We start from the raw sequence: 24,171 nt of genomic DNA, 5'->3' as shown, positions 1-24,171 counted from the left end.
TACTTTTTACTTTTGTTAGGAATTACAGGAATACCTTTTGTTAGGAATTACTTAAGGCACAGTGCGAAGTTGAAGGACTATTTTGGTATACAAACTCAAGCCAGTTACCTTTATGCCTGCCTTGGTATCCTTGCTAGAGCGCATGCAGTGTAATATGGTAATATATAAAACAAGGCCATCCTGTTGTATCTATGTTAAAATTAAACATCAGTCCCAGTAAGTGAACCCTAGTCGTTTATTATGGGTGTCCAACTCTGATTTAGAAAAAATGCCACTCCATTCATGTTCATTTTTGTCATGGAGGGGATTTATTTCCTAAAAGATTCTGAAAGCCAAAAACATCGATGTAGTTAAGTTCTTTGTAGAGAACTTAATCACGGCTTCAAGAGTAAGAGTCAAAATGGCCTTGAAATGGGCTTCCTGGATGACTTCCAACAGTCACGGGCCTTCTCAACACTGCGGATGGCTGGGCGCTACCATAACCTAATGAAGTGAGGAAGGAGGAGGGAAATCGGGATTTTTAAACAAGTACTTAAATGGCTCTTTCAAGTCTAAAAGCCTTTAGCTTCAAAGAGTCTAAACGGATTTACTAAATTTATAAAAGACCGTAATTTAGCAAAGAGCTTCTTTTTCCTTTGGTTCAGTTACTCGGAATCCACAGTGTAAACGAATAATGTGTCCATCATTCAGCCTTCATGGCGGTTTTCCGGTAGCGAAGTACTGTCACTGTTACCCATATATTTAAAGCCAGCATGATCACAAAACGTATAAGAACTGAAATCAATTTTAAAAGTATATTAAAAACCTTCACAATATAGAGCAAAACTACCTCCTGCTCTAAGTATAAGCCTAAATAAAGCTTCACCCCCAACCCCCGAAATGAACAATTTTGGTTCCTGGGGAAATGATCTTCCTATCATAATGACTACTTTTGGCCACTTGCCCCGACATCATAAATCATAATTTATCCTCTTGAGTGCTCAATTGAAGGGTTATGACTTTTTTAGGGGGGAGAGAGAGAGTCTTGCTCTGTCACTCTGTCACCCAGACTGTAGTGCGGTGGTGCGACCTCAGCTCACTGCAACCTCTACCTCCTGGGCTCAAGCAAGTCTCCTGTCTCAGCCTCCCAGGCAGCTGGAATTACAGGCACCCATCACCATGCCTGGCTAATTTTTGTATTTTCGGTAGAGATGGGGTTTCACCATGTTGGCCAGACTAGTCTCAAACTCCTGATCTCAAGTGATCCACCCATCTTGGCCTCCCAAAGTGCTGGGATTACAGACATGAGCCACTGCATCCAGCCTATGAAGGGTTCTAACTTTTAAAAATCCCTTTACTCATTTGAAGTCCTGAGGTACTAGTGTCTCAGAACATTCCATGTTAAGCAAAGGTGGTTTAATATATTCTGTTAAGATAATTCTGAAAAAATTGGCCCAAATTACAAGGCATACTTTATATTGAAGTAACCATGAAAATGTGTCTCTTTGTGGAAAAATTATATATATATATATATATATACACACACACACATATAACTTTAACAGTGACTTAACGTCCACTTTAAGGTACAGATACACTCCTGATAAATAAGGTTTAATGCGATTTAAAATATATCTTTGTGTTTGCAAAACACAGGTAAGATTTTAGCTAAACTGTTCTTAAAAAGTTATTCCTTGACCCATGCAGTGGCTGACACCTGTAATCACAGCACTTTGGGAGGCCAAGGCGGTCAGGAGTTCGAGACCAGTCTGGCCAACGTGGTGAAACCCCGTTTCTGCTAAAAATAAAAAAATTAGCCAGGCATAGTAGTGCATGCCTGTAGTCCCAGCTACTCTGGAGACGAGGCAAAAGAATCGCTTGAACCCAGGAGGCAGAGGTTGCAGTGAGCCGAGATCACACCACTGCACTCCAGCCTGGCTGACAGCGAGATTCCATCTCAAAAAAACAAAAAGGTTATCCCAGATATACAGATCACTTTCAAGAACAGCTGTCATAGGTAAGAAATAAATCGGAATTAGAACACTCTTGATCTTTTAAACTTAATTTCTAATGTATAGGTTTTGTTGTTTACTTGCAGTTTGACTCGCCTTTCCACGCTAATTCAAGCCCTGTGGAAAGACCCACGCCTGTCTTCCTTCCCATTTCCCACTCGATCAAAGTTTATGCTTTGACCAGAACAATTTTAGTCCTACCATCAGAGCTGACAGAAAGTATTTGAACAAAGGTATAACCTCCAGGAAGAGATGACAAACATATCTCTGTTCTGAAGCAGTATTTCTCAAATAATAATTAGCTCATTTAAAAGGTCTATGTGTTGGGGACATTTTCTGATCTTCACAGGTCACACCATCTGTCCTAATCATTAAGATGTATCATATATGCTTGATTCGGGGGTTGAAAACAGCCTAAGGAATTACTAAATTCTTTGTGGTTAATCAAAGTATTTCCTCTTCCATCACAGCTTTTCCTTTTAAAGAAACAGAACAAGAGCATAGTCCATTGGTGACACCACTTCCCTGCTTCAAAGCCTCCGGAGGCTTCCTGCTGTTTGTAGGCAGTTCTTGTAAGCCCTGGATACCTGGGCCGCTGCCAGCCTCACACCTCCTTCCTCTCCTGAAACTTACGCGCTTGTCGCTGTCCCCCTGCTGTCCACACTCTAGCGCTTTGTCCTTTGCTCATGACCTTCACACACACTGCTCCTTGTAAGAATCTGGCCTCCCCTGCCTCCCTGTCCCCCACAACCTTTTTTCTGGCTAAACCTCTTCTCATCCTTACGATCGCTCTTCAAATTAATCTGCCCAGCTCCCTCAAAGTAGGGCAGGTTCTCCTTAGCTGCTCATCCTGCCCTACTCCTTCAAAACATGGCCCCTGATAATTGAATAGGGAATTGTGTGATTACCTCATGTCCAATTCCACTGCTTAAATGGAAGCTTCATGGAGACGGCAATCTATTATCTTGTGCATATTCTATTCCCTGTACTATAAGAGAGCTTAATAATAAAAATGGTGACCAGTAAGACTAGAAATACATTGTTGCCATCTTCTAAATCCAGCTTACTAATGAAGGAGGCGTAAGTACCACAAAACTCAAAAAGGAACTGAGAAGATCTTTTGCTTACTTGTAAAATCATTGGTGGTCATTAAGGTTGTGATTATTCTTGCTGTAAAAGAAAATTTGCAGCATAAATAACTTGCCTCAGACATTTTGGGGTTTAGTTAATAATGTCCTTCCCTTTTAGTATCCCAATATATATAGACTATTATTTTCTAATTATTTTTATTCTTTTTTTTTAACCAATACATATTAACTATTCTTGATAAAAGTTTGGTAGTACAGAAAACCAAATAGTGCTGTATTTCATAACTATATAAAACCCAGAAATGCCAGATGACCTGAGGTCAGGAGTGTGAGACCAGCCTGGCCAACATGGTAAAACCCTGTATCCACTAAAAATACAAAAATTAGCTATGTGTAGTGGCAGGCACCTGTAATCCCAGCTACTTGGGAGGTTATAGTGAGGTGAGTTTATACCAGTGCACTCCAGCCTGGGTGACAGAGCCAGACTCCATCTCAAAACAAAACAAACAGCCATGCGTCCCATCCCCATGGTTTTAAAACTACTCTTAAGGGAAGGTACTTTGACAGTGCACGAGCGCTGCCCGGGGAAACCCAGAAAGGCTGAGCTCCCTTCCACTGTGTCTGTGCTAACCCGCAACCCCCCACCCTCCAAAAGCAAGCCTAACAATTCTTATTTACAAATGGAGCGTCTGGGTAGTTTTAAAGAAAGGCTCCCGCTAATGAAAAACTGTTTTCAAGTCAGTGAATTCTATCCTTGCGTTTTATAGACAAGGAAACTGAGGGCCAGAAAAGGGGAAAATTTTTCCAAGGGTCTAACTAGAACTATTTTGTTTAGTTCACTGGTGTGGTATAGCCCTTCACTTTGGAAACTGGAGTAACAGTTTAAACCAAAACACCAAAGCAGAGAGCAGCACGATTTGGGAGTTAGAGAAGACCACTGCCCACAACTCAAAGCCTCTCTCTCTGCTAGCACATTCTGCATTCAGCACATACTGACATCGTAGTTTTTTGGTGTGGATCTTCCAACCAAACTGCAGGCCCCTGAAGGGCAGAGACCAAATCCTATAAAATGTTTTGTTGACACATTTGATAAACCAAGGCTTTACACACAGACACCCCCATATAAATAGCTGTTGATTAAATCATCCATTTAAATGGAAGAAAATGATCATATAAGTAGACAGAAGACTTCAGTTAGGAAAGTGGCCAATAAGGACTCTCAAGCAAACTTTTTAAAAGGCTATTAATACCACATATCTGGTAAGGGTTAGTGACCAAAACATGTAAGAAGCTCAAACAAATGATCTGAATAAAAGATGGGCAAAGGGCCAGGCATGGTGGCTCACACCTGTAACCCTAGCACTTTGGGTGGCCGAGGTGGGTGGATCACTAGAAGTCAGGAGTTGGAGACCAGCCTGGACAACACGGTGAAACCCCATCTCTACAAAAAATACAAAAATTAGCCGTGCGTGGTGGCAGGTGACTGTAATCCCAGCCACTCGGGAGGCTGAGGCAGGCGAACCACTTGAAATTAGAAGGCAGGGGTTGCAATGAGCCAAGATCGCACCACTGCACTCCAGCTAGGCAGAAGAGCAAAACTCCATCTAAAAAAAAAACTGAGGTCAAGAGTTAAAGACCAGCCTGGTCAACACAGTGAAGCCTTGTCTCTATCAAAAATACAAAAAAAAAAAAGGTTAGCTAGGCATGGTGATGCATGCCTGTAGTCCCAGCTGCTCAGGGAGGCTGAGGCAGAAGAACCACTTGAACTCAGGAAGCAGAGGTTGTAGTGAGCCAAGATCATCCCGCTGTCCCACAGCCTGAGTGACAGAGGGAGATTCCATCTCAAAAAAAAAAAAAAAAAAAATGAGCAAAGGATCTGAATAGACATTTTTCCAAAGAAAACATACAGAGCCAGGTGCTGTGGCTCACGCCTGCAATCCCAACACTTTGGGAGGCTGAGGTGGGATGAACACCTGAGCCCAGTAGTTTGAGACCAGCCTGGCCAACATAGTGAGAACACGTCTCTACAAAAAGTTGGCTAGGCGCAGTGGCTCACACCTATAATTCCAGTACTTTGGGAGGCCAAGGCAGGTGGATCACTTGAGGTCAGGAGTTCGAGACCAGCTTGGCCAACATGGTGAAAAACCATCTCTACTAAAAATACACCAATTAGCCAGGCATGATGTATGCCTATAATCCCAGCTACTCTGAATTATAAAATGTTTCTACCTACATATACCATATACGTATTTTAGGTAGTTTTTGTAAGAATCCAAATGAACACAGAAAAATCTAAAGTTGAGACCAAACAATGTGAGTGCCAAAAATCTCCATTGCTACACATCCTATTCATTCTCAGAAGTCACTGTATGATTTTCACCTTTTAAAACTTGTTATATCATAAAGATTCAAATTTTTAAGATAAACTAATACATTCAATATACAACCTCTTGATGCATTTCAAAGAAGAGAGAACTGTTACTATTAGGCCAGATTTTTGGAGAAAAACATGCTTTCACTTTTCTTGGCAACTTAGATCTCATAGAAAATGGAGAGCAGTGTGCATTAAGTTGTCTTTGTAAATATGGATACACTTAGGAGGTTCTCGCTGAATAGCTATAAGCGCCAGGGACCACGTCACTTCAACCCCAACTTAACACCCTACTAGGCAGACACGTGGTGCTACCCGAGGCCTCCCCAGCGTCAGAGTCCAAGTCTTATTGCACAGGTGTAGGAGGAGAGGCTCCAAGTCAGTGCACTCACCGCTCCCGAGTCTCTCGTCTTCCACAGACACTGGAGCTGCGCAAACTTACTGGCCGCGCTGATGAAAGTACAGAAATTCTGTTTACAGATAAAATGTGAGAAAGTCACATCTATGTGTTAAACAAGCAAAAGAGCACTAGATACTCGAAACGCTTTTGAAGCCAAATTTTCAGGTCAAAATTATAATGGATTCATACAAAATTGAAATCTAAGTTTGTACAAATAGTGAGTTATTTACTTATTTATTTTGAAAGACAGTCTCACTCTGTCACCCATGCTGGAGTGCAATGGCGTGATCGCGGCTCACTGCAACCTCAGCCTCCCTGGTTCAAGCAATTCTCCTATCTCAGCCTCCCGAGTAGCTGGGACTATAGGCATGCACCGCCATGCCCAACTAATTTTTGTATTTTTTGTAGAGACAGGGTTTCATTATGTTGGCCAGGCTGGTCTCAAACTCCTGACCTCCTGATCCACCTGCCTCAGCCTCCTAAAGTGCTGGGATTACAGGCATGAGCTACCACGCCCAGCCTAAGACATTTATTTATAACTCACGGATTCCACCATGCATTGGGTAACTAACATCTAGGGCTCGTTTGAAGTTGGGAATGAGAAAGAATCAATGCATGGCCACAGAGCTTCATCTATCCACATCCCTGATAAAAAGTAACTGAGGCTGGGCGCAGTGGCTCACGCCTGTAATCCCAACACTTTGGGAGGCCAAGGCAGGAGGATCACTTGAGGCCAGGAGTTCGAGACCAGCCTGGCCAACATAGTAAAGCCCCATCTCTACAAAAATTACAAAAAGTAGCCAGGCATGGTGGCATGCACCTGTGGCCCCAGCTATTCAGCAGGCTGAGGCAGAAGAATCATTTGAACCCAGAAGACACAGGTTGCAGTCAGCTAAGATCACACCACTGCACTCCAGCCTGGGCAACAGGGTGAGACTGTCTCTAAATAAAAAAAAAAAAAGGAGGAGGGAATTATGGAGAAGGGAACGGCAGGGAGTGCTCCTGGGCAAAGGAGATGACCAAGGACCTGCGGTCAGGCCCGTGGCAGGACGAAGGTCACCCTGGGGAGCAGGGTGCAGATGGCTTGGAGGATGGCCCACCCCTGGCAGGGAGACCTGCGAGGAGAGGCTCTTGTGTAGTCAGGAGACCTGGGTAGAGCAGAGAAGGAAGGACTGCAGGGGAAGACTCGCACCAGAGAACTCACCAGGACACGGGCTTGGTGGGGCAGCAGGGAGTCGGTGTGGGGATGGGAGAGCGAGGGAAGCCGGCTTTGTTCACATCACACACATCAGGGCCCCAGACCACATCACAACACGCTTGTGCTCCACACAAGCTTGCCTCCTAGATCTTCTACCAGAGTCATCTTTCAGGAGCAAAGCCACATTTCCAGTCCTGAAGTCATGTTGGTTTGGGCCCTAACTAAGCCCTGGAATGACTTATCACATCATTTAGACCAGGAATGATTAGGATTTTCTGTAAAACAAAGTCTACTATAGGAACAGGATTGGGAAAGACAGGGGATGCTTCACTGTTCTGGAGACCATTTTTAAGTACTTTAAGCTTTTTTTGTGAATAAACCATGAGTATGTGAATTATCAATTTAACCATGAAAGCACACTTTGGGTCTTCTGGGGAAATGATCTTGGGTACCTGCATTTGAAAGCAAAAACACGGAACATTCTACAATGGAGGATTTCCACTGATTCAAGCAGCACCTGCTCTCTCTAGGGTTCTGGGGGTTTGCTACAATGTGTGAGCTCTGAAGGCCTGGCTCGTTCTCCTGCACTGGGGGTCCGTGCCCCTCCAATCTGGGCCACCTTGTGCCCCGGGCCCTGGCACCTCAGAGCAGGTGTGCAAAGAACACTCACTGAGTCAGTGAAGGAGGGCTACGGGCAGACACAGAGCCGAGCCTGTGTTCAGACTTGCATGATAAAGGAAACAATCAAAATTATACTTCATGAAATAATATATCATCAATGTGTGGTTAGAATAGACTACTACTGCCAAGGGCACAGAAGAAACACCAAACAGCTGTTGTTACCTTTGACCCCTGAACTTCATTCTTTTTCTTGTTTTGTTTTTGAGATAGTTTTACTGTGTCACCCAGGCTGGAGCGCAACGGTGCGATCTTGACTCACTGCAACCTCCACCTCCGGGTTCAAGTGGTTTTCCTGCCTCAGCCTCCCAAGTAGCTGGGACTACAGGCATGCGCCACCGCACCTGGCTAATTTTTGTATTTTTAGTAGAGACAGGGTCTCACCATATTGGCCAGGCTGGTCTCAAATTCCTGAACTCAGATGATCTGACTGCCTTGGCCTCCCAAAGTGCTGGGATTACAGGTGTGAGCCACTGTGCCCACACCTTGACAAGCCTATACCTCAACATTGCTGGAAGGATGGCTCCTGAGGGATGAAGGCTCACAGGTGCTATAGCCCAGCTAATCACCCCCAAACTAGAGCCACCCAAACTCATTCAGAAGTTAGCAGCTACTGAGAACATAGAGATGGCTCATTTACAGGGTTGTGAGATTTGGCAAATAAAAATACAGAATGCCTAGTTAAATTTGAATTTCACATAAACAACAAATAATGTTTTAGTACAAGTATGTCCCATGCAATATTTTGTTTGTTTGTTTGTTTGTTTGTTGTTTGAGATGGAGGCTTGCTCTGTCACCCAGGCTGGAGTGCAGTGGGGTGATCTCGGCTCGCTGCAACCTCCACCTCCTGGGTTCAAGCGATTCTCCTGCCCAAACCTCCGAAGTAGGTGGGATTACAGGCGCCCGCCACCATGCCCAGCTAATTTTGTATTTCCTTTTGGTAGAGAATGGGGTTTCACCATGTTGGCCAGGCTGGTCTTGAACTCCTGGCCTCAGATGATCTGCCTGGTTCAGCCTCCCAAAGTGTGTGAGCCACCATGCCTGGCACCATGCAATATTTTGGACATACTTGTACTGAAAAAGTGTTCCTTGTTAGTATGGCAACCCTACTTATTTGCTCTCCAAAATCTCAGGGTTGAAGTGTAACAGAGAATCTACTCCACTTTCCAAGACAGGATCACAGACAAGATACTGGGGGAAAAGGGAAAGAAATTCATGCGTCTGGGTGTGGCAGGCAGAGCCCTGTGACCACCAATTAGTTCTCCTCCTTTTCTCGTGGGGTGGAAATGTTCACTTCTGTCACCTTGGAGAGGTCTGTGGTTAAACACATCCTGAACCACCCTCAGAACCCCTTGGAAATTTTCGGCTGAAGTATGAAAAAATAATTAGCCCTTCTCCCGGACAAGGCCAACATGCAATTAAGAACCGAAGAAGCTCTTGTTTAATTCTTCATTTTAAAACTGTTAGCAGCCAGGTGCTGTGGCTCACACCTGGAATCCCAGCACTTTGGGAGGCTCAGGCAGGTGGATCACCTGAGGTCAGGAGTTCGAGACCATTCTGGCCAACATGGCGAACCCCATCTCTACTAAAAATACAAAAATTAGCCAGGCATGGTGGTGGCACATGCCTGTAATCCTAGCTACTCAGGAGGCTGAGGCAGGGGAATCACTTGAATACAGGAGGCAGAGGCTGCAGTGAGCCAAGATCGTGCCACTGCACTCCAGCCTGGGCAACGGAGCAAGAATCTGTCTCAAAAATAAATAAATAAGGCCAGGTGCAGTGGTTCACACCTGTAATCACAGCACTTTGGGAGGCTGAGTAGGGCGGATCACCTGAAGTTGGGAGTTCGAGACAAGCCTGACCAACATGGAGAAACCCTGTCTCTACTAAAAATACAAAATTAGCCAGGCGTGGTGGTGCATGCCTGTAATCCTAGCTACTTAGCAGGCTGAGGCAGGAGAATTGCTTGATTGAACTGAGGACATGGAGGTTGCAGGGAGCCGAGATTGCGCCATTGCACTCCAGCCTGGGCAACAAGAGCAAGACTCCATCTCAAAAAAATATAAAATAAAATAATAAATAAATAAATAGATAAACTGTTAGCCACCTCTCCAATCTGGTTCCTTATGGCCCAACAAAAGGAAATTAAACATTGTTTTGTCCCTCATTTAAATAAGAAGAATGTCTTTTAATATTTGGACAGCACTTCACTTTCATTCCCATTATCCCCCAGCACGGCTGAAAAATTAGCAGGTTAAACCTTTCATCTATCAAGTTCTCTCCAAGGTAGCTTATTAACCCTCCTTTCTTTTCAAGCGCAATCCTTGCCATGGCCAGGTCTCTGATCCACTTCTGCAGGGCGAGGACGAACCAAGAAGACCCCAATCTTACCAAGTGCTAAGGGACACAGCAGTGGGTGGCCCACGTCCCCGCCACCCTCCCATCTCAGGGACACAAACCAAGACCACAGGGAGCCACACATGGAAGCCAGAGGGGAGCTGGGGACATACCGCCAGAACCTGCCACATTTGGAAGGGACAAAAAGAGTTGTAAGTGAACACCTGCTAGGAGTTCAGAAGAAGGAAAGCAAGACACGCATGCTCATGGACTGCTTCCCAGGATTGGGACATTCCTAGTGGTTTTCACTGCCCACTGAATTCCTGATCATGCGGACATCTCCAATTTATAGTTAAAAGCTAAGCACTTAAAAGAGGTTGGGCCAGGTGCGGTGATTCACGCCTGTAATCCCAGCACTTTGGGAGGCCAAGGCAGGTGGATAACAAGGTCAAGAAATCGAGACCAACCTGGCCAACATGGTGAAACCCCGTCTCTACTAAAAATACAAAAATTAGGCCGGGCGCGGCGGCTCAAGCCTGTAATCCCAGCACTTTGGGAGGCCGAGGTGGGTAGATCACGAGGTCAAGAGATCGAGACCATCCTGGTCAACAAGGTGAAACCCCGTCTCTACTAAAAATACAAAAAATTAGCTGGGCATGGTGGCGTGTGCCTGTAATCCCAGCTACTCAGGAGGCTGAGGCAGGAGAATTGCCTGAACCCAGGAGGCAGAGGTTGCGGTGAGCCAAGATCGCGCCATTGCACTCCAGCCTGGGCAACAAGAGCGAAACTCCGCCTCAAAAAGAAAAAAAAAAAAATACAAAAATTAGCCGGGCATAGTGGTGGGCACCTGTAATCCCAGCTACTGGGAAGGCTGAGGCAGGAGAATCGCTTGAACCTGGGAGGCGGAGGTTGCGGTGAGCCGAGATCATGCCATTGCACTCCAGCCTGGGAAACGAGAGTGAAACTTCATCTCAAATAAATAGATAAATAAATGAAAAGAGAAGTCCAACATTATAAAGCAGGAATGTTCTGCAAAATTTGTGTGATGTGAATTTCTGTTTACTGATTTCCACTTTTCCCACTAACTCTGTTGTAAAGATGATACAGCTGGTGTGGGCAACATCAGGAGTCAGGATGTGCCCGGAGCTCTGTGATGTCACAGAAAAAGCCCAGCTAGAAAGCTGAACAAGCAGCCAGGAGACAGCGGCCAGGGCCAGACGGGGACGGCCAGGAGTCTCTGGAGTGTCCTTGGGCAAGTCACTTGCCATCTTTCCACCTTGATTTTTTTATCTGTAAAATGGAGTCAACATTCCTTACCCTATCTACCTCTCAAATGCCTACAGAGACTGCTGTTGTTATCATTTAAAACATTAATTAAATAAAGATATTGAAACAGAAAATGCCCTGTGCTAAACCTCGGTGGAACTGAATACTCACCGCCTGCTCAACACCAGAAGGTAGTTTGAAGCTAGCTGGATGGAATCCTGTTTTTAAAACACTAACTCTAATTTTTTTTTTTCTTATTGCCCAGGCTAGAGTGCAATGGTGCCACCTCAGCTCACTGCAAACTCCACCTCCTAGGTTCAGGCAATTCTCCTGCCTCAGCCTTCTGAGTGGCTGGGATTATAGGTATGCGCCACCACGCCCAGCTGATTTTTGTATTTTTAGTAGGGGGTTTCTCCATGTTGGTCAGGCTGGTCTTGAACTCCTGACCTCCGATGATCCACCTGCCTCGGCCTCCCAAAGTGCTGGGATTACAGGCGTGAGCCACCGTGCCCAGCCACTAACACAATTTTTAAAACTAATTTTTGTGATTCCTCCCCCAACCAATTCTGTTCTATCCCACCTCATTCTGTGTATTGTGAATATACATTTTATAAAATTTGACCAATAGTAGAAGCCCCTGAGATCCTACAGATAATGTATTTGTAGGGTTGCCAGATTTCACAAATAAAAAATAGAGGACACCCAGTTAAATCTGAATTTCAGGTGGAAAACAACTGTTTGCGAGTAGCTGGGATGGCAGGTGTGAGGCGCCATGCCTGGCTCAGTTTCTTTCCTTTTTTTGGCGCACAAAGGAATCCCACTGCATTACCCCCGCTCGTCTCAAACTCCTGGCCTCGAATGATCCTCCCATTTCAACCACCCAACACACGGGATTCTAGGCATGAGCCACTGCATCTGGCCAATAATTTTCAGTAGAGGTATATCCCACGCAATACTGGGGACACACTTATATTTAAAAGTATTCATTAATATGGCAACCCTATTCTTTTGCTCTCTGTAAATCACAACCAATGGGAGATTAGAAGCATCTTGCTGATATTACAGAATCGCCATCAGCATCCAGCTACGTGTTCATCTCCTGGTGCCACCAGCACCCACATTTTCTAATCTGCAGTCTCGCCATTTGCACAAAGCTGTGGCATTTTATTTCAAAAGTAAATCGTATCATGCTTTCCATCTTCAAAGCACTGTTTACCGAAACCTTTAACCAGCTGGCACTGATGGTAAAGTATTGAGGTGTAGGATAGCTACACAATCCCTCTTTCTGCAGAGAGAAACTGAGGCAGCAGAGCTTACCACTCGGGGAAACAGCAGAGGGTCAGGACTCAACCAGAACCCAGCTCCCTCGAGAGACACAGGCTGCAGAGCCCTGCTTCTAGTAAAATCACCACGGTGACCCTGTCATTTCCTCAGCTTGACTGTGTTCCTGGTACTTCTAGCTCTCACAACGGCCCTAAAATGTAGGCATTAGGTTCCCATGCCACAGATGGGGGACATGCAGCGTAGAGTTTGTGGCATATGCTGAAGCCACCCCTGCTGTGGCGGGGACCTGTCCCGCCTGACCCCAGCCCAGGTGTTCCCCTCACACCGCACCCACATTCTCATGGCCTACACTGAGGTCACTTGGGCCACAGGCCTGGCTCTGCCCTCTGTCCTCCACTCTGAAGAAGGCATGGGAAGAAACAGCCAGGCCATTTCACGGATGTGGCTGGACAGGCTGACAGCTTCTGCCATTCAAAACGTTTTGTTGGGCCAGGAGCAGCGGTTCATGCCTGCAATCCCAGCACTTTGGGAGGCCTAGGCAGGAAGATCACCTGAGGTGGGGAGTTCAAGACCAGCCTGACCAACATGGAGAAACCCCGTCCCTACTAAAAATACAAAAATTAGCTGGGTGCGGTGGTGCACGCCAGTAATCCCAGCTACTCAGGAGGCTGAGGCAGGATAATCGCTTGAACCCAAGGCGGCAGAGGTTGTGGTGAACTGAGATCACGCCACTGCACTCCAGCCAAGAGCAAAACTCCATCTCAAAAAAAAAAAAAAAAAAAAAAACCGTTAAAACATCTTACAGCCTGGGTCACATAGTGAGACCTCATAGCTACAAAAAATGTTTAAAACTAACGGGGCATGGTGGCACACTCTGATGGTCCAAGCTACTCGGGAGGCTGAGGCAGGAGGATCGCTTGATCAAGGCAATCAAGCTTGACCAAGGAGGTCAAGGCTGCAGTGAGCTTTAATGGCATCACTGCAATCCAGCCTGGGCCACAAAGTAAGACCATCTGGAAAAAACAAAAAAACACTTCTCCTGGCTTTTTAAGGAGTGTGATGTTCAACTAGTGAGTCTTTACAATAAAGAGAACTGAAATGAAGCCAGGAAATGCCACTGAGTGGACACACGTGTCAGCTGACCCAGCTTCCACTGACAGCCGCTCAGACCTCCAGGCTCAGCCTCTAAGCTAACATCTTGAGAAGCACCAAACACTCTCATTATTGCTTCCCAGCCTTGGGGGACATTATCAGGGCAGGAAGAAATGTCTCAGATGAACTAACGCAGCTGGACACCGCTGCTCTTGGCAGGGATGGACTCTAGCATTCTGCACGCCCGGCAGGGAGACCCAGGCTGCCTTCCACCCGGCCTGCTGGCACTGCCCAGGGCATGCTGATCTTGGAGGGGCAGCAGGGGCTCTAGTGTGCGTGGACATATTTGCATTCGAGACTTTTTTTTTTTTAGTTTAATCAAAAAATATTCATCTGGTAAAGGAGCCCACTTGATAGTACATACTATTTGCAAATACCCCCATTCTCACTTCTGGCTCAGATTCAGAAAGGATACACAGCGACGTAGGGCACGGCCTGCTTCACGTTCCCATTAAAATGAAAGATACAGAGCAGGAGGATGACACCAGAAAGAGAGAGGCTCCCAGTGAGGGGGGCAGGGGAGAGCCGCGGCAGCCCGGCGGACAGGGAAGGGCTGTTACCTTGCGCGAGGAGGATGGGGTACTCCAGGTGGGTCAGTGGTGGGTACCCATAGTAACACTGGTACTGGAGAAACACCAGGAACCTGGAGAGAGGAGGGTACAGGTCTACACGGCTGCCCCAAAATGCAGCTGTTGGGGCCTGGCAGGCACCCAGAACACAGGTCAGTTTGCTGAATCCTCGCCGTGGTGGTGTGGACTCCACAGTGTCAAAGAAGGCGGTTTAGAACAAAATCGATGAAATTCAGTTGAATCATCTATAGAATTTTTGGAGCATCCAGAACTTACCAGGCACCGGGCCACAGTCTCTATGCAGTGCCTTGAGATGGTCTTGTACAAAGGATTTTTACAGAAGGCAAATCCCTGAGCAGGAATATGAGACTGGGCCTCCGAGGCCCACGCTTGCTGGTCTGCCTGCCACGCTGGGCACTCACTGACCCCGGCGCTGCCCCTCAGCTGCTGAACACATCTGCCCTCCACCCTGAGAAGCTGAGAGGCGCAAGGACCCAAGGGGCTGCAGCTATCCCTGGACAGGAGTCTGCCGCCGTGTTTTAAGAGTTGGGCCAGGCGCGGTGGCTCATGCCTGTAATCCCAGCACTTTGGGAGGCTGAGGCGGGTGGATCACGGGGTCAAGAGATCGAGACCATCCTGGTCAACATAGTAAAACCCCATCTCTACTAAAAATATAAAAAAGTAGCTGGGCATGGTGGCGCGTGCCTGTAATCCCAGCTACTCAGGAGGCTGAGGCAGGAGAATTGCCTGAACCCAGGAGGCGGAGGTTGCGGTGAGCCGAGATCGCGCCATTGCACTCCAGCCTGGGTAACAAGAGCAAAACTCTGTCTCAAAAAAAAAAAAAAAAAAGAGAACAGCACGTGGATGCTCCAGTCGCCTTCCAGAAGAGCTGCCCTGTTGAGAGCGCAGCGGGGAAAACCATGAAGAACCACCCTCAATTTCTCTAAGAAGATTCCAGCTCTGTGTGGATGCTGGGAAGTCCCGAGGGTCCCACCTTCTCAGAAGAAAAGGCAGAGCTTCCTGCCTCCCTGGCTCACACCCAGCTGTCTCCTCCCTCAGGACCAGAATCCCCGCAGTCGCCTCGGCCTGCCTGCTTGTCCCAACACCCTCCCTCTCACCTGTGTGTACAGAGCACTCAGGAAAGGAAGAAAGGGAGCCGGAACCATGAGACTTCAATGCACAGGAGGGGGCCCCCGGGGTCTCCGATCTGCTAAGCTGGGAAGGAACCTGGAAAAGCCCCATTCACAAACAGGCTATGCCTCCCTGGCCTGTTTCTGACAACGTACAACTTAGCTGGGGGCAGAGTTGGAGGAGGTCACAGGACTTAGGACGGGAGGCCAGGGCCCAGTGTCACCTTGAGCAGTAGGGCCTCTCACAGGCCTGGTCCTCAACTGGAGGCTCCCAGCATACTCAGCAGTGTTCCCAGCCCTGGCTGCCTACAGACCCTCCGGGTGCTTTGTAGCTGGGCCACCTCCCAGCTTCAGAGACAAGCAGCGCCTCTGCCCAGCCCAGCCGGGCTGCAGGGACTCCCCTCCTGCCAGCCTCCTGAGCAGCCCTCTGTTGCCCTTTGAGAGTTAGCCCAGGGGGACTAGCAGAGAGGGAGGCTGCATCCTAGCCCCTCTGTGGGGCCACAGCCAGCCGTGGGGTGCTGAAGGAATGTGCTAGAACAAAGGCTATGGGGGTCTCCACCACTGAACTGTGCGCCGACCCCTGGGATGCAGCCACAGTCCGCAGGCCAGGAGTGAGAATATGGGAATGGCAGAGCCCGTTCTCACCTCCAGGGGTCATCCATGCTGGCTTCCACATCTCACAGACCACTTGGGGAAATGGAGACCAAAGATACCAAGAACGCATGAGATGAAGGGCTGGACTTCCGAACGCCGACCTAGACTCGGCTGTCGCTGCCCCTGCACGCTTTGTCCTCTATGCCCTGCTTTCCCTGGGACTCAACCTCCCCGCGGCCCCTGCAGCCTGGGGAGGTGTGGGCAGTGTCTTTAGTTTTTTATTTTTTATTTTTTTTAGATGGAGTCTTGCTCTGTTGCCCAGGCTGGAGTGCAGTGGTGTAATTTCAGCTCACTGCAACCTCTGCCTCCCAGCTTCAATTGATTCTCCTGCCTCAGCCTCCCGAGTAGCTGAGACTATAGGTGTGCGCCACCATGCCTGGCTAATTTTTGTATTTTTAGTAGAGATGGGGTTTCACCATGTTGGCCAGGCTGGTCTTGAACTCCTGACCTCAGGTAATCTGCCCGCCTCGACATCCCAAAGTGCTGGGATTACAGGCATGAGTCACCATGCCTGGCCCTTTAAAGTTTCTTTTTTTGTTTTGTTTTGTTTTGTTTTTTGTTTTTTGTTTTTTGAGACGGAGTTTCGCTCTTGTTACCCAGGCTGGAGTGCAATGGCACGATCTCGGCTCACCGCAACCTCCGCCTCCTGGGTTCAGGCAATTCTCCTGCCTCAGCCTCCTGAGTAGCTGGGATTACAGGCACGCGCCACCATGCCCAGCTAATTTTTTGTATTTTTAGTAGAGACGGGGTTTCACCATGTTGACCAGGATGGTCTCGATCTCTTGACCTCGTGATCCACCCGCCTCGGCCTCCCAAAGTGCTGGGATTACAGGCTTGAGCCACCGCGCCCGGCCGTAAAGTTTCTTTTAATTAATAAGTAATCGCTAAAATGCTCATCATAATAAAATCATGCTAGCTGGGCATCTGACACAGCCCCATTTGTTTTCATTCCCATCTGCTCCACTGGAGTTTCCTCCCTCAACACGTGCTAGAGGGCTAAACAAAATAGACCTCACCCAGGCTGGGGAGCAAGCGACCTGGAGCAAGCGGTGGGCTCCAAAGGCACCCTACCCAGAGGCCGAGGCTCCTTCAGCCTAAGGGGCCGCTGGGGGAGGGCCACCGTCCATGGAAGGCTGCAGGCAGGGCAGGTCTGATGGGTCCTGTCCTCCAGGACACTCCAGGTTGCAGACAGCAGAGGGAGGCAGAGCCCAGCAGAGCCCTGGAGGCAGGGCAGGAGGCCACCAGCAAGGCTGAGAAGCGGCAAGGTTGGGAACCAGGGGAGGGTGAAGGCCCAGCCATAAGAATTGCCCCTAGGTGGCAGGGGCAGGTCCCTGGGCAGAGGCTCCTCCCTTGACACCAGGCCACATTAAAAAGCTCCAATGGACTCAATGCTCTCAAAACCGGGCTTAGTTTGCTCAAATGGAGCCCCAAGAGGGTCCGTGCCCTCCAGGCAGCTGACTGCGACAGCCCTGGGCTTCCTTTGCTCTATCTCTGGTGGCTGCCGTTGTCTGGTCAGGGGCCCGGGGCTTGGCTGGCAGGCCTGGTTCCCTGGGGAATGGGACCAGCCGCTTACCCACCCCAGCCCCAGGTAGGCCTCCCAGGCAAGGCTGGGAAGGGCATGAGGGAGGCAGGCAGGGAGACTGGAGGGCCAGGACCCTGCTGGGCTGCCCGGCCTGCTGCTGCCACAGGCTCCTTACCACCCTAACTCGGGCTCCCATTGTCTGGAGACAAAAACAACCGAAGGCTGCTGTGAGGATTAAATGAAACTATAATTCATGATAGTTTATAAAATGCACAGAGTCAACACGCCAAGAATGCTCAGGCAATGTCCTCATTAGAATCACATGCTGGTGGTGTGGAGACCAAATCTACTGGCCGTCGGCAAGGGTGGAGCCCTGATCCCTTCCAGCTGGCCTTCCGGGAGACGTGGGCACTGAGGCTGGCCCTGCGCAGCCAAGCCCGTTCACAGAAGTGTGCCTGGCACTGGCTTGAGGGCTGCAGAGCTGGTGCGCCAGCCCTGACAGAGCCCCCTTTTCCTGCTCGTGATCAACAGCAAGCCCCTCGGACAGGCCAGGAGGGATGGCAGAGAGCCGCTGCCCCACCCCCACCTCGGGCTCCCCTGCCCAGGGAGACCCATCCACCGCCAGAGGTTGGGCTTTCACCAAGGCGAGCTGAGAGGTGACAGCTGACAGATCTAATATGATTCCTCACCTGCGTGTCCCCTCTGAGGCTTTGCATTTTTCAAGCAGTGGTGCAAAGGTGGTGGAAAAGCAGGCCCAGGAGCCGGTGGCAGGAGGGACTCTATAGGTTGGCTGGCTTCTTTCCCTCCGTGGGTCCAGCTTCAGCTTCCCCAGCTCAGGGGCCTAGCAAGGGGCTGAGGCCGAATCCCACTCCTGGCTTTCATGCCCTTGACCCCTCTCCCACCTGAGCGGTCATAGAGGCCACTTCCAGTCTGTGTCCTTTGCCACAACCTCATCCCTCCAGCCCCTCTGCTCCCAGCCTGGTGGTGGCACCAACTTGAAACACATACTGCCCCCATCCCCTGGGTGCCTCTGAACCCTGCCATCCAGCCTGGGACACCCCCTCTACCCTCTTCCTGAAGGGTAAAGTTACTCACAAGCCTGGGAGGTGTCACACAGCCCCTTGCGCTGCAAGCCTTTCCCAAAAGTTTCCCCTGAAGACCCTGCACTGGATGACTGTGCCCAGGGACCAGCTCCATAGGGCCCGCGTGGCCTCCAGAGCTTGGGTGGGACCCCTCACCCTCCCACCTCTGAGGTCTTCTCTTTCTCCGCGGCACCACTTGGCTTCTTCCCATCCTGTATCCTGGGACACCCCCCCCCCAACCACCCCCGCTCCAGGAAGGCTTGTGCGTGGAGGACCAGCCTTTGGACCCGCTGAGTAATGGTGGGGAGCAAAGTTGAGGGCCAGGCGTGGCCAGGGGGAAGGGGCAAGACCACTAGTCTCAGGTATGTGTTTTCCTATTGTTGGGGCTCAGAAAATGATACCCCAAAAGTCTGGTGCTCTCACTTGTGGAATACTCTGAATAGGAAGGCCTTAGAAGCTGCCTGAGAATCAAGGACTTCCTGACCTCTCTCCATCACCCATTCCCAGCTGCAGGGACTCTGCGACACCCTTATAGATGAGTAAGGAAAGGTCTTTCTACAAGAAATGCAGTTGTCTTAAGACCCGCTCCCAAGGAATCTCACCAAATAACCAGGAAGATTCCCCACCAACTGTGACATGGTAAAAGCCCCGTAAAACTGCCTAACTGAACCATACCTCGGCTCTCTGTTGGAACTGTTCTTTGTGACCCTCATGTGACAGGCAAGCAGTCCGAATCCATGCCATCTTGGCTCCTGCGACTTGTAACAAGTAACTAAGGTCTGTAATTCCCACCACTACCCAATCTGTAAACTAACGCTTACCCTGACTTCTGTAAACCAGTTAAGTAACAATCGGAGTGACAAAAGTCCCCTGGCCCTCGGAATGTCCGGAGCCCCCCACCCTCATCTCCGCCCCGGAGGTGATTTACAGAATCCACTAGCCCTCGGAATGTCTGAAGCCCCTCATCCCCATCCCCGATCTTCACCCTCACTCCCGAGGTGGTTTAAGGGGTATAAAAGGTCTTGACACCCTCCTTTCGGGGCCCCGGGTAGGAGAGACCGAGTCCTCCGTGGCCGCTGGCAATAAAGACCCTGCAATTTGGCATACTTTTGTCTTGGTGTTGACTTTCTATGCTCGCTTCACTACAACACCAACCACCGGGAGAGAAGATTCATCCATTCTGAGTTCAACCCCTTATTTCACAGGTGAGGAAACCGAGGTCCGAGAAAGAGGTTGACGAAGCGTGGTGAGTTTAGGGACAATAAATATGACAGCCTCGAGGTGCAAATGGCCTCGCCCAGGGCCGGCAGCTTTTGTCACTAGAGGACGGAGGGCGGCCTCCGCTGGGTCTGTTTCCTCCTCTGTAAAACCGGCCTGCGCAGTCAATCCGTGCCACGCGGGTCTTGGTGAGAAACGATGCACGCGGGCGGCCTGGAAGGCGCACCCCGAGCCCAGGCTCCCCGGTTCACCCTCCGCCGCCCGGCTGCGACGCCCGCGCGTCCCCGCCCTGCTTCGAGCCGAGGCGCTCCCGGGCTCCCAGCAGGCGGCCGCGCGAGGGGGAAGGAGGCAGCCTCGGCCGCCCCGGGCCTTACCCCGCCAGCTCCAGAAGCAAACTCTGGAGACTGAGGCCCCGCGCGCCGCGCGCCGCGCGCCGCCAGCACCGCAGAGATCTGCGGCAGCTTCAGCGCGGCGCACACGCCCAGCGTGCTCCAGCTGCACAGCCCCAGCAGCGCCGCCTCCATCGCGCCGGGCGCGGGCACGGGTCGCCAGAGCGGGAAGCCACCGCTCAGCTCCGGCGGCGCGGCTCCGCCTAAGCCTTCCGCCTTCCCGGGACCCGCCAGGGACCGCCCGGCCAGGCCCGCCCGGCCAGGCCCGCCCAGTCCCGCCGTGCCCAGGAACCGCCTCGCTTCGGCCCCGGCTTCCCTCACCTCCCGGCCGCCTCGCTCCGACCCTCCCCTGGACTCACCCCGCCCCCTGGGCCGCCTCTCCCCACCCGTCCGGGCTCGCCCCTTCCGGTTGACTTCCCCTCGCCCAGGCCCCCGGCCAACCTACCCCGCCCCGCCCCTCCTCGCTCTGCCCCCTGACCAACCAAGCCCCGCCCCGCCCCTCCGAGCCCCGCCCCCTGGCCAACCGTGCCGTGCCTCGCCCCTCATCGCCCCGCCCCCTGACCAACCGTGCCCCGCCCCGCCCCTCCGAGCCCCGCCCCCTGACAAACCGCGCCCCGCCCCCGGGCTGCAGCCCCACCCTGGCCTGCCGGCTCCGCCGGCCGCTGCTTTGCTTTTCCGCGTTCCTGCGATCTGAGAATTTAGATGCTGCCGGTAGCCGCCCTGGCAGCCCCACTTTCCCACGGATAGGGTGGGCAGAGAGGCAAACAGCCCGCAGGGGGATGGGCCATTCTGTCGGGATTTTTCGCTCCCTGTAAGTGTTTTAGTTTCTCTCACTAAGCATTTCAGGAATTAAAGTTGGCAGGGCACTGAATGCCTGCCTAAGGTCTGAGTGCACCCTCCGGGTTTTACAGGTGGGGACCTGGGCCGGAGAGGCTCCACGGGACCAGAGCGCCCGGGTCGCCCCATTCGTGCCGTTTCAGAGAGCCTGGCCTGTCTCCAGCCTGGGACAGAAGGCTTCCCTTCTGGGGGCGTGGGCCCTGGACCGGAGGGGCTCCCAGAAGCCTTGCATTTGAGTACTTCACAGTGAAACTGTTTCTTAGGGATTTATCCTGATAAAAGAGAGTAACTTGGACGTGGCCGTCTAAGCCACAAACTGAGGGAAAGGGAAGGACGCATTTTCCAACCTCGGAAAATCGCCTGTGTATTAGGATATGAAGCAGGAAAAAAAATCACCAAATGCATGCCAGAATCCACAATCGCTGGTTTTGTGCCGTAAACCTCAGCCGGGAAGGCTGAGGGACTGGAGCTGGGTCAGCTTAGGAGTTTGGAGTTCTGGCCGAGGCTCTTTCTCTTCAGCCTCACCAGCCCATCCCCTCCGCCTATGGAAAAAAAAAGCCAGGTGCTGAGTCCTGCCTCCCAAGTCTAAATGAGAACAGGATGTTCAGAAGGGAACCCTTAAAGGAAATTTGGCTGGGGCCTGCCCTGGCTAGATTGATAATGATCATTATTGCCCCCGTGAAGCGGAAAGATTGCTTAAGGCCAGGAGTTCAAGACCAGCCTGGGCAACATAGGGAAACCCCACTTCTACTAAAAACACAAAAATTAGCCGGGCGTGGTGTCGCGTGCCTGTGATCCCGGCTACTTGGGAGGCTGAGGCAGGAGGATGGCTTGAACCCAGGAGGTGGAGGTTTGCAGTGAGTTGAGATCACGCCACTGCACTCCAGCCTGGAAGAGAGAGCCAGACCCTGTCTCAAAAATAAATAGATAATATATATTTTAAAAAATACATTTTTTGAAGAAGAAATTGGGAAGTCAAGAGCTTTTCTACAAGCATCAGCAGCGTGCCCGATGTTTTACTTTCATCATGTCATGCAACACATCCCTTGAAGCAAGCAGGTGGTCCTGGTTGGAAGTGCCTGGTCCCCGCCACATGGCAGTGGCTCCTCCTCCTTCCTCTTCCCCTTCTGCCCCAGCCTTGGACTCTGTTTATTCTAGGGGATGGCCACGATCTGGGCCCCCAGGACTAGCCTTAGGAGGGAGCTGCTCCCACCTGGGGCCCAGGTTGCTCTAGCATTTGGAGATGCAGGCAGCATGAGGGGCCTTTGAGAGGTCTGAGTACTCCCAGGACCACACAGGGAGTGGTTGCCTCCCTTGTGGAACAAATGCTGTTCCCGGCCCAGCATACGGCATCCACCTGCTGTGGGGGTCAGCTGGCTGAGGCAGGTCTGTGGAAGAGGATTTCTTCCTGACTCACAGACCCCTCCCTGGCTATTCTGCATGAAGACCAGGACGGGGTGATGTGGGTGTGTGGCCCTTGGGGGTTAGGCAGACCTCAGCTGTCCTCCCAGCATTGGCCTCTACAGACTACATGAACTTGGACAGACCTTAACTTCCCTGTCCCTCGGTGTCATTTTTAAAAGGGGAGGTTTTTGAGATAACCTCAGAAGGTTATTGAGAGGCACAGAGTAGGCGCTCAACGTGTCATTCCCCACCAGGTGCAAACCAGCAAAGCCTTTTCGGGATTTGTGGGCACTGGCTTTGCTCCTGAGGCTGTGTGGGGATGGGGGCGGTCCAGATGGAGCCAGGGTTGGGCCAAGCAGGAAGGTGTTGGGGTCTCAGCCCCCATGCCCAGCTGGAACATCTCGAGAGCATGCCAGCTCTTCTGCTCAGAGGATGGCCTCAAAACAGCTGAACTGCGAGGCTCCTCTGTCCCTTCAGGAGGTTGGGGAGGGTCTGGGTAGGGGGTATCTACTCACTGCGATATCTCTCCAGCACAAGACAGGGCCCCCATGTTAGAGACCTCTGCCTCCTCCCCAGCTCAACATGGCAACCCTGGTCACAGTCTGTTTTAGGAACCTAACCCCACTCCTGGGCCTCAGTTATACAGAGTGAATCAGCACCCTGACTGAAGCTGGCTAAGGAGTCTCCTTGAAACCACCTTTGCAAAAACTATAACTGGGGAGATTATGACAGTGAAAGAGGTCAGACTTAACTGACTCCATCTTGCTTCTAACCTTTAACCTATCCTTGTCCCTTTCTGGGAACAGGCCAAACCCACCTTGGGAAGGAATTTAGTTTGTGGTTTGACTCTGAAACAAAACTGATAATAACCCTTTCCTGAAAAGAGACCTGTCCGCCTTTGTAGCACTAATAAATTAGCTACAAGATTAGAAATTTTGGTTTAGGGTCACACGGTCTCTGGCTGCAAGAGTCTTAGCCTTCCCAAATTGCTCCTGGGGATCACATCACTGTTGTAAAACCTAAGATCAGTGCTTGTTATATTTTGCAGACCCTGTACTGGATGGATCAGTTGACAGCACCCAGACCAGTCATCTGGCTCAGCCAGCTTTGCAATCCCACTCAGTAACAGAAGACAGCAAGAACACTTCATTCGAACCCCACTATGATTCCATCTCCATCCTGACCAATCAGCACTCCCCACTTCCCAAGCCCCTACTGGCCAAATTATCTTTAAAAACTTCCATCTACAGGCTAGGCGCGGTGGCTCACAACTGTAATCCCAGGACTTTGGGAGAGCAAGCGGGGTAGATCACTTGAGTTCAGGAGTTTGAGACCAGCATAGTCAACATGGCAAAACCCGTCACTACTAGAAATACAAAAAATTAGCCGGGCATAGTAGCGGGTGCTTGTAATCCCAGCTACTCAGGAGCCTGAGGGAGGAGAATCACCTGAATCCCAGAGGCAGAGGTTGCAGTGAGCTGATCGTGCCACTACATTTCAGCCTGGGTGACAGAGAGAGACTCCATCTCAAACACAGCAACAGCAAAAGAAACCAGCTCAGGGAGACTGATTTGAGGAATAATTAAACTCTAGTCTCCCGC

The 24,171-nt window shown here is 50.4% G+C and overlaps 1 protein-coding gene across 1 annotated transcript; it reads right to left on the bottom strand.

Annotated features, from left to right (window-relative positions):
• Nucleotides 1-577: 577 nt before the first annotated feature.
• SLC66A3 (solute carrier family 66 member 3) lies at nt 578-20,666 on the bottom strand. Its single transcript, XM_074394065.1, is given in 7 exon segments — nt 578-774; nt 3,120-3,161; nt 5,800-5,920; nt 10,055-10,112; nt 14,181-14,408; nt 20,315-20,376; nt 20,378-20,666. Coding segments are annotated over 7 exon segments (690 nt in total). The 5' UTR covers nt 20,465-20,666; the 3' UTR covers nt 578-682.
• Between the last annotated feature and the right edge of the window lie 3,505 nt (nt 20,667-24,171).

Source organism: Saimiri boliviensis, chromosome 1, assembly GCF_048565385.1.
Source record: "Saimiri boliviensis isolate mSaiBol1 chromosome 1, mSaiBol1.pri, whole genome shotgun sequence".
Lineage (NCBI taxonomy): Eukaryota > Metazoa > Chordata > Mammalia > Primates > Cebidae > Saimiri > Saimiri boliviensis.
Note: the sequence above shows the minus strand (reverse complement) of the source record. Positions and strands in the feature narration are given on the sequence as shown.